General features: G+C 36.8%; 1 protein-coding gene across 3 annotated transcripts in view; it reads right to left on the bottom strand.

The window, feature by feature from the left end:
• Positions 1–320: 320 nt before the first annotated feature.
• The window catches only part of NR2C2 (nuclear receptor subfamily 2 group C member 2), a 36926-nt gene continuing 26387 nt past the window's right edge, over positions 321–10859 (bottom strand). The window contains exon 14 of one of the 3 annotated variants that reach the window (XM_014874233.2): positions 321–9123. In XM_014874233.2, the coding sequence (XP_014729719.2) occupies positions 8949–9123 (175 nt within the window). In that variant the 3' untranslated portion in view covers positions 321–8948. The remainder of the gene's footprint in view (positions 9124–10859) is intronic. The other 2 variants (XM_088171204.1, XM_088171206.1) reach the window with 2 other exon arrangements.

The raw sequence follows: 10859 nt of genomic DNA, 5'->3' as shown, positions 1-10859 counted from the left end.
GGAGCAGCGGGAGCGGCGGGAGCGGCGGGAGCGGCGGGAGCGGCGCGAAGGCTTCCGCGCACAGCACTGACAACCTATCTGCTGGAGGCGAAATTAAATCTCAGGAAAAACCTTCTCCTCCTAGAGAAGCTCCTTCTAGTCAGGAAGTTCATGGAATTTCTTTTCTCTACGAGAGCCGGTTAAATCTCTTGTAAAAAAATCACTGTGGTGAAGGTGAAATACTGTTTCTCCCTAAAAAATTGTAAACTATGTATTTGGCTTAGACAGCTCTTGTTCAAGAGGAAATTAAAAGAACTTCAAAATAAAATTCAAGAATGCAGTTATATTTGTAATTCACTTTAATGGTAGAAACCTCATTGAGCCACTAGTATTAACCTCAACAATATAATGACACAACAGCATTTAATAAAATGCATAAGCTAGATCATGCACTGCAATACTCTATATACAAACACAACAATGCAAATTCCTCTTTGTGACTGAAGACATTGTTTGGACATGAAATTTAGTTTAAAAAAAGAACATGCTATCATTTTTAAATGCTATCATACACAACAACACTGATTTCACAAAAGAAGCTGTGAGAAATTAACAACTTTTACAAAGTTTTTAAAATACGCATAAACAATAGTTTTCTAAATAATAAGGAATAGAGACTTCCAGAAAATATCCCAAGGAATTGAAAGTAGATGCTTTCTTTTATAAAAATTTGCTGTTTTTCTAGGAGCTCAGTACTCTCTAGTATGCCAATACAGATACAACAGTGTGCAGTTTTGAGTTAGGAAACTATGAACACTGGCTTCCAGTGTATTTCAGACTACAGGTTAATTATTAAAAATATTCCAACATTTGATCTCGATTCCATATATTAAAAACTTAACATATATAGTTTGTAAGTAAAACGCTTTCTTCTTAAAGACTGTGCTTTTCGTTTGGAAATTATTCAGTCCTACTTTAACCCACAATCATGAAAATATCATAAAAGGAGCTGTGTTGTATTATTGCAGAGTCTTTATTGTCATTAAATTTGAGCACATTTGTCCTTCAGAATACAAACAATTAAAATGTGGATGTAACACCTTCAGTTTCACTGAACTTTGCCCTTTTTTTCTGAATTCACAGTTGAATTTTTAAACAGATTCAATCTTGATTAATGCACCAATTGGCTTCCTAAATTTAAAACTGTTCCTGCAGTACAGAGACTTTAACAGACTTTCAGGTTTCTATCCACCTTTAAAGAGGAAAGCAAGCGTTCAAACAGCACCAATTCTCCAGACACCAAGGAAGGACCATCTGTCACAGAAATTCCTGACATTAATTTAAATATTTTTCCAGCTGAAAATCAAAGAAATAAGGTTTTGAAATGCTACAAGTTTATTCTTGTATTTGAAATAAAAGCTTACAAATGCTCACTAACCAATAGACCAAGAAAGAGAACATCCTCAGCATTTTCCATAGCAAACTTTCCAAACTTTCCTCAGACTTATGCTTCACTTTAAGCATGCATGAAGTTCACATTATTTTGATTGGTGTCTTATTATCTGATTAAATATACACAAGTCTTTGCAGCAGTGAGCACAAAAGTTGGAAATAAATGCCCGGAAAATCCTACTTCACTTTTTTAATGACAGAAACAAGACTTGCTGAACTACTGCCCTTCATGGTCTGTGAAATGCTTTTATAAAAACCCACAGTTAACAGATTTATTTTATGGAAGGCTTCCTTTTTAACTTCATCAAAAGGGGAAAAAACCAAGACCGTTTATACTTGGATAATGTACATGTTTGAGTCCTCATTATGAATAAGAAATCGTCTTACTCCACATCTCACTTCCTGTGTGCCCAGATCCCACATGGACAGTGGGACTGCCACAGGCAAGGCAGGAGCTGCACAGATTCCAGACCCAGGAAAGGACAGAATGTGGAAAGGGACATTAGTCTGACAACTAAATCAAACAACTAGCTGTGTTCAGTTTAGGCTGAAAAATAAAGAGAAAAACTTTGGAAAGTGAATATATAATTAAAATGCATTGTGAAAATCCTGAAGATGTTTTGATGCTTGCTAAGAAATAAACTACCTGCAATGTCCCTACTATTTAATTACCATTGTACCTGAGCTGCTGTTTCACTGAACAGAGCACACAGTCTCTAACTCACAGGTTGGTTCCATGTGATCACCATGACAATATGAATATTGATTTATTAAACACCATCCGTTACCTCTTGTTCTGTGTGCTGCACTTCAGTGATAAATGACAGCTTGGTTTACTTTCAATTCACCACAGATGAAGACTTAAAAACAAAAAAACCCCAGTCTCTTACCAAGCTTCATAAAAAATAAACTCTATAAAAGTATCTCAGGAGGCTGGAAGAGAATGAGTATGAACAGGAGAGTATCTCTATGGCTATAGTAATTTATTCATTACTTTTAACAGGCATTATATGCTCAATTAAATATTGACTGGCAGACTTCCATAGGTCAAATGAGAAAAGGTAAAGAGAATAATGTAAAAGACAGAAAATTCATGGAATATATTTGCCAGTTCTGAACAGCAAACAGTGAATTCAGACTGGTTTAGAAAAAACGTGCAAAGCTCTGAAATTTGTGAGGATTCACCAAATTAGGAAGCTCTGGATTAGCAAATTAATAAAAAACTTTAGCACATAGAATGGATGAATAATGGCTCCATATCTGTACATATATACATACACTACATATTTTCTATACACTGTACAGAATATATTTAGATGGAGAGGTATAAACATATACATTCATACACACATACATACAGCTATGTACATATTCATCAGCTGCTCAAGTGAATTCTAGAACTGAACATGCAGAAATGCACAATGGTGGGAGGCACAAAATAGACGTGTACAACTCTATCAAATCCTTTAAAAAGAAAGAAGACAGGCAGGAATTTAACAATAATAAGCCATTGCTTATTCATTTAACTGAGAGGATTGAACAGGTTGTGGGGATTATGAAATATTACAACAGTGTTACCTGTGATGAACTTAGCAGGACTTTACAATAAAAAAAAATCTAAACTTTAGATGTTTAAACTTAGAGCATCTAAACTTTACAAAGAGTTTTACTTTAACTTGTAACCCCAGTATAAATAATGTTCTATTTTTTTTTTCACAAATAATTTCCTATATGTTGATAACACTGATTGCAGCTGAAGTAGGGTTGTAGCATTATCTAACAAGAAGGGTTAATGGCATGAAACAATAAACCTGAACTTAATTCAGGAGTATTTACTGTTAAAATGTCTCAGAATTAAATGACTTTAGAATTAAAAGGTGCACAAAGTAAATGTTTTCATTGTCTCTGCTTTGCCATCCCCTCTTGGTAATTTTTAATATAAAACTGTCTCTAAACTAATTTCCAAGTCATTCAAGATCCAGCAGATACTGGCAATTTGTCCTTCCTCTGCCTCTCACTCTCCTCCCTAGGGTGACCATGCCCTCATTTGGCTGATCCCTCCTGGATATTTGAAGGTGTTAGGACTGCAGTTGTTGTGTGCTGCTGTCACAGCTGGCCCATGCTTATCACCAGAGCTAACTACTGCAAAAGCTCTTCTATGTCTGTATGGCCAGTGTGGCAAATCCTGGGAACAGGTGGGAATCTGCCTGTGTATGCTGGCATTTCTGCTTTTCCTCTTATGGACAAGACTAGGAGGAAAAAAACCCCAACCCTTCCCTGGTTTTGGACTGTTAAGAGTAACCAGAAACGGATCACAAATAGAAAATGAACATTTTTGTTCTTTTCGGGATGGTATCATGCAGTAGACAGGTGCTGGTACATCTGTGTGTCTGACTGACCTGCCAGTTCTACTGCTCACTCCACCTGATTCAAACAGGGCCCTGGCTGGTGCTCTTAGTGCAGGACGCTGCTTTGTCACTGTTTGGGCAGTACCCTCAGCCCATTCACTTCCAGTTCTGTCTTCCTGGTTAAACTGTACTCCTGAAACCCTTTGCTAGTTGTGCTATTTGGTGCTATTTTTTTTAATTGCCTTTTACTAATTAAACAGCAGGTAATCAGGAAAGAACCTGAACTACTGTCTGAACTTTAATGGGCAGGAAAATCTACTGACACCTGCAGTATCCTGAATGAAATAATTCAGGAATCTGTGAGTCCTGTGTATTATACAGAACAATTAAAAAAACACACAAGTGTTTTACAGTCTCTGCCAAAGGAGAAACAGGAGTTAGGAAACTGATTTCACCTGGGAACTTCAGTCCTGACTTGGTTTCTCTAATGCAGCCTCAGAACGTGCCCTTTGCCAAAGGGAACTGCAATGGCCATGCAGGGCCGCTGGATTCTGCACACACACCTGGAGCCAGAGGCATCTGGCTGGGGAACCAAGGGCTTCAGAAGATGGTGAAAGGAGACCTGGCAAATGACACCAGCTAATCAGTGGAGAGCAACAATAGTTTCTTGCCCCAGAGTGCTGTGAAAATTAAGCCTTCTTAATAATCTAACATTTTAAGGCAGCTAAGTCTGGTAAGGAGACTTCTTAGAAGGATCTCTCCTTGGAAATAATTTTTTCCTCTTCTACCAGTTTCATTCCAGAGTAACTCCACAGACACCAAAAGCATTGCAGCTAATTTATAAGTAATGTAAATAGGCAGAGCGAGGTTACTTTTGCACATGATCTTAGTTCTGACTCTATAGTCCAATGTAAGTAAATAAGGGGAAGTGTATACCTTCCTGCATTTGTCACAAGTGCAATTAAAATAATTACGACAAAGCTAGTCCCAAATGCTTTTTATCTACAAGATTAAAATCCAGTTCCTTTGCATAAGAGTTGAAAAATAAATGAAGCACAGTGGACATTACTACCTCATTATCACTCCCTGCATTGCTTCATTATCATGTCCCAGTCTCAGTCAGCACAGAATTCTAACATTTGTCTGAATGGTGACTAGTATACACGTTTGCTCAGGTTCAGATAAATCTAATCAGATAATTTATTACTCTATTTCTGCCAAGTTAAAGTATTTTCATTTCAAGAGCAGCAGGAATAGACCCTCAGAAATTCTGAAAATAATAAATTTTGGCACTGAGTTCTAGTGAGATTAACTTTTCTTAGAATCACTTTGTGACTGATATTTTGACTGCAAGTTCTGTAAAAACAAGTTTGGCATTTAAATTTCACCTTTATGAAAACAAGCTATTTCAATATTTAATACTCAAAAATTAGTTCTTCAATAATTGTGCTGGGGGTTGAATTGTTCCCTTTTCTTTCTGTGGAATTTCTCCCATTGTTATGCTAAGTAGTTGTGGCTACACCTTAGGAATGATCATGTTCTCTCGCAGGGGGTGGGTGGATGGGGGGAAAGGAAAGGTGGATGGGGGGTCTGGAGCTGGGCTCTCTCTTGCTTGGCTCGTGGAGTGGGAAGACAACCTGGGCTCTGCTCTGGCATCTCCCCCACCATCCCAGCACTGAGATCCACGCTCCCTGCCTTTGGACATCGCTCTGCTGCTCTCCCAGCTCACCCTGCTACCTCCGGACACTCTGCTGAGCACCACGACCGACTGCCTTGTTGGATACCAGTAAAGAACTGTTATTCCTATCCCCACATCTCCTGCCTGAAGGCCTCTGATTTGAAACTAAAATAATTAAAAGGGAGGGGGTTGCTCTCTGCATCTCAGGAAAGGGGCTCTCGCCTTTCCTTAGCAAATACCTGTCTTTCAAACCGAGACAAATTGTTACAATAATAAACAACTCTCCTGTCCCATACTCGTAAGGGAAAGTTTGCACTTTCGAAGGAGAAAAGAAACGAAATAAATTTAACAGTAAATCTACTAAGATTAGCCTGTTACCATCTTCCAGTCACTGCAGGAGGGCTGGAACAAACCTCAGAAATTCCAAGAACTATGTTGGTGTTGCACTACTTTGTGCAGAGACAGTGCAAAGCTGCTGCACTGTGTGCAGGGTCCTGCTCCCACTGACAGGGATTGGCACAGGCTGGTAAAACCGGCCAACAGGAACTTTGTGAAGTTCTAAGAGGGAAAGCACCAAACCCTTTCCCTGGGGAAGAAATAGCCCAGGCACCCATCTATGTTCAGATTTCTAGAATCCAAAATGTTAGTCTTGGAATCAAAATACTGTATAGTTAGAGAGAGTATTTTTTATTAATGGCATCAGAACGAAGGAGCCTGGTTCTGAGCTCTGCAAGCCAGCAAATCACACGAATGATGCTACACAGAGAGGGGCTTTATAGCTTTTAGGTGGTAATATCCAAATCTTTAGGATGGAACTGCTTCATTTCATTTATTAAATGCATGCATAACTTTGGATTGCATGGTTGTTACTCAATTTACACAAATTAATATTTTATCCCTAATAAACTCTTTAATGACCATTTGCAGAGTATGTAACTACCAGGGTTTGAGCAAGGATATCATCATGTGGCCTTGCACTTGTGGGGAGTGTAGTTTATTTGTAAACAGAGCTGCATGATATTCATTATTTCAATTTACGTATGTAATGCAAGGCATACATTTTACATTTTATTTCATGTCATCTCTTTGTTCCCAAAAGACTATAATGCCTTTATCTTCTTTCCTGAATTGTTATGATCAGAGTAATAAAAATTACAAATTTTCACACAAAACAATTGGGTCCTTTCACTTGAAAAATTGGAAATTGAAATGATGTTTGTCAAGAGAAAGCTAGGTGGTGTGTATTGAGATTTAAAACCAAATACTCCAAAGGCTAGTTTTTGTGCTAAGGGATATTTAATTTACCATTGAAACACTTTCTTATCTGCTAAATTGTTTTTATGAAATACTTAAAGAAATTAAGTTCCATAATCCTTTTGGCAATTAAAAAAAAATCACAATAGTTCAATGCATTCTGCTTGTAGAACAGTGACATAACCCAATAAAATTTTAAATGTTAAAAGCAGTCACTACTCTTTCCAAGGTAACTACTGATTCTGATGTTAATATCACCATTAATTTTTAAGTTGCATACCCTTATTTAACATAAGGGCTGTGCAGCAGAAATGCTGACACAATCTCACAGCAGTTACACTACAATCAAATGGTTGATACTAAAAGCTCAAGTTCAGCTGACTTCACATGTAGAAAGCAACTTTCCATTGCATGAACAATATGACAATTTCATTTGCTATAGCAAAAGCTGAGAGAGATACAAGTGCAGTATTACAAATGTCTGCATGGACACTGGACTCTATAATACCCTTCAGAGAAAAGATTCTGGATGTGCTAAAAATAGTAACTGTAGAAGACTTTAATGCATACAGAAGCTAAAATTAAATAGTCTTTTGTGTCACAGTAAGTGCTACAAATGTCAGCCTCCTAACAAGCATGAAGTATACGAAGTCTTTTTGTTTACTTTAGAAACCTCATCTAAAGCTGCTTAAGGTCTTTTGGCTACAATTTAGACTGAAAAGTTACAAAGACCATCCTAGTTGATGTTTCTAAATAAATAACAGTAACAGAAGAAAAACCAAAGTGCTGAAGTTATCATTAGATAAGTTTTGTCACATAAAACTATGAAAGTAAGAACGCCTCTAACACACAAATAATTAAAATAATTAATGCATCTAATCAACCAGGATCAAATGAAGGTATTCATTGCTATGACTTTAAAAAAAATCTTTGATTTTAAAATACTGAACAGCCATAATAATAAATTATACTAAAATGAAATCTATGCTAGCAGCTAATGGCCAGTACTACTAGCAAACGTGTTGATGGCTCATCACTTGAGACAATTAAAAAGTAGTTCATTTTATATCTCCATGGTGTATCACTCATCAACTGCAATTGTACATGAGTGACAGTAAATCCTAACTATATTCTGTTTTCAAACTGAGTGACAGGAAAGTTGAGAGCACTGGAAAACTGGGAGTGCTCAGTGAGGAAGGGAGAAATAGAGTGAGAGAGCTTTGTAATAAATTCTTGCTGACAACCAGAAGTTCTATACATTTCAGGTCTTAAACTCCACCCTGTGGCTACATTATGAGGGTGTTCAGAATACAGAGAAAAGGAGTAAAGTTGGAGCATACAAAGAGCATACTCAAAGAGCATCACACAGCTCTATTTGAAAATTAATGCTCTTCCAGTTAATGACTGATTTGCCTTGAAGTCAAAAGGCTTCTTCTTAGAATAGCATTTGTCATGATTGTGTTTGTCTGAACAGACTCTTTAAGGAACCTGCATATTTAATCATTATTGTGACGAACACTTTTTTTCTCTAATGTGGGGAACTCCTGTAGTACATAATAATAACCATGACTGCACTGTACTGTGTATTACAACTGCACTAATTTAACAGATATAGTTTCATATAATGTGGGTATCTGATTTAAGAATCCACATTAATATTTCATGCATAACATAAAGTGACTTTTTGTAAATTAAATGATTGTCTCCTTTAGTATTGTACATTTTTACAAAAATCACTAGCATTTTGATTAAGGACATATGCATTTTTTCATTTTCCATACTCATAAGCAGGATGTTGATGACACTGTTGCTCTGACAAGAAGTGATTACAAAGTGCTAGTATTATACCCTGGCATTTGCTAGACATTCATTCCAAGGATATTTTAAAATATATACATACTGTTCTTTTTAAGGTAATTTTATTACTACTCTGATATTATAAAACTCTTTTTAACCACTGATAGTTTCTAAATACAAAGCATGTGAAAAGTATGTTCAGTAACCTATGGCCTTTTAAATGAAAGGCATCAAATACATTCCTTGTGGCAGGAAAGGTCCTATAGCAGGTCTTTTAATAGTTGCTTTAAATTTTGTCAACATCAGAAAAAGACAAATCTGTCAGGAAACTGATAACAAGTTGGAATTATCTGCACATACCAAAACCACTACTCTTTTAACTTTGTAATGATATGGTTTTTGTGAAAATTACTTCCATCCCTCAAATGACGTTGTTCCCTCTATGCAGACGTGCCAGTTATTTGACCATTATATTCTGCTGTTTCCATTTTGAGAATATAGGGGATTATGCTGTCAATGGGAACATTTCCAATGAGACCTGTGAAAAACAGTTCCTCGGTGATGCTAGAGCTCATCAGCCTGAGTGCTGGCAAGCGAACTAGGATCCGGGCTAGCCTGAAAAAGAAGTTCAGTGGATTATAAACACATATAAGACCAGTTTAAGACACTCTATGGCTAAAGAGCTAGATCTGCCTTCATTATTACCATAATTCATGAATAGGCGTAAAGAGGCAATTAAAGCTAATTGGCTACCACGAAAAGAAGGGTTACTGTTCTATCCTGCAAGCCAAATGAAAGCCAAGTAACTTTGTAGTTTTCCAATGAAAGGGCCCTGTTAATGCCCTCTGTGGGCAGAACGTGTATGTACAAACACACGATTTCCTTGGCCTGCTTTTGGAATTCCCAGCTCTGGATGAACAATGCCGAGACTAATAATATTCATACTGATTGGTGTGAACATTTGTGGCATCTTAAGAGTGCAATGCTTAATTAAAATTTCAGCCATAAACAACACAGTCCTCGGTTGCCTAGCAACTTCATGCTAAATCATATAGCAGGAAGAGGGCTGGATGTACATAAACAGAAGAGAGCCTGCTTCTAACGAGAGAAGGAATTTGGGGGAAAGTACTGTTAAGCATAAATATTGCCAAATTGCCCATGTGTTTTATTTACCAAGATGTTAATAGATATCCAGTATAATGAAGTGATTGTACTGAAATGCTAGACTTCCTATGCATATGAAATTTAGGACAGTGATGAAAGCATTTTGCTGTCGTTCATATGGCAGATGTACATTACAAATGCCAAACCAAAAAATTTTCTGAACCAGAACCATGTAATAGCAAACCTCAGGTAGCCTTGACCACAGGTGCTCTGGAAAATGCTTGAATATTTATGGAGAAAATACCTAAGGTCCATTCTGCTAATATATATCTTGTAAACTTCAAGGCAAAAAGATTCTACCTATGTGTTGTTTTTGTGAAAATTGTAACACTTGCTTCCTATCTCAATTTGTGCCAGCACTCAATTGCTCAGAAATAATCAGATTTGTTCTCTAAACTTGTCTATGGGTGACTGTGCAGATACAGACACTATTAGTTAAAATACAGGACACTGCTTGGGGAATGTAACTCTTGATTTTCTTCCCTGAGACACTTTTATGAGAAGTAAGTGTATGGAACAAATTTTATATTTAGTTTTATGGTAAATATTCAGCTCTCACTAATCAAACCAGAAGGATTCAATTGTACATGGAAAATGTGGGATTTGAGGATATTTCTGAGGCAGAGAATCCTATTTTCATTGCACCAGTGTTAATTCTGTAAGATCAGTGCAGAAAACAGAGATGGGAGAAGCTGTCTTTTTCAGACAGGTTTTTTTCTTCTTTTTCGTTACCCCAGCCTCAGACAGTGCTTAAGTGTATGGGATTGCTCCTTTACATGAGGATACCTTTCACCTGTTCAGTAAAAAAGAACATGTTCACGTGTTCTAGTATATCTTGCTAGACAGAGGTGAGAATTTCCCCAATAGTGCAGAGAATCATTGCGTTGATGAATTTTGAGTTTTGATGAAGATTGTTAGAAAATACTGTAATTGCTTCTAACACATAACAAACAGATTTGTTGAGAGATGAAAAAAACAAAAGCTAGATAATTTAAGAAGTCCTTGGAAATTAAAAAACAAACAAACAAACAAAAAAAGGCAACGAATAAAATAAGCAGGATGTGGGAATTTCTTATAAACAGAAGTTCGAGAAATAGTTATTGTTCCCTGCTATATGTAATCCTTGTTTTTCCAAGGGCTGTAACTGACAGTTTTAACATTTTTTCTGCATATGAAACTTGACAAAC

This window comes from Sturnus vulgaris, chromosome 11 (assembly GCF_052056855.1).
Source record: "Sturnus vulgaris isolate bStuVul1 chromosome 11, bStuVul1.hap1, whole genome shotgun sequence".
Taxonomy (NCBI): domain Eukaryota; kingdom Metazoa; phylum Chordata; class Aves; order Passeriformes; family Sturnidae; genus Sturnus; species Sturnus vulgaris.
The sequence above is the reverse complement of the archived record's forward strand: the minus strand, read 5'-3'. Positions and strand labels throughout refer to the sequence as shown.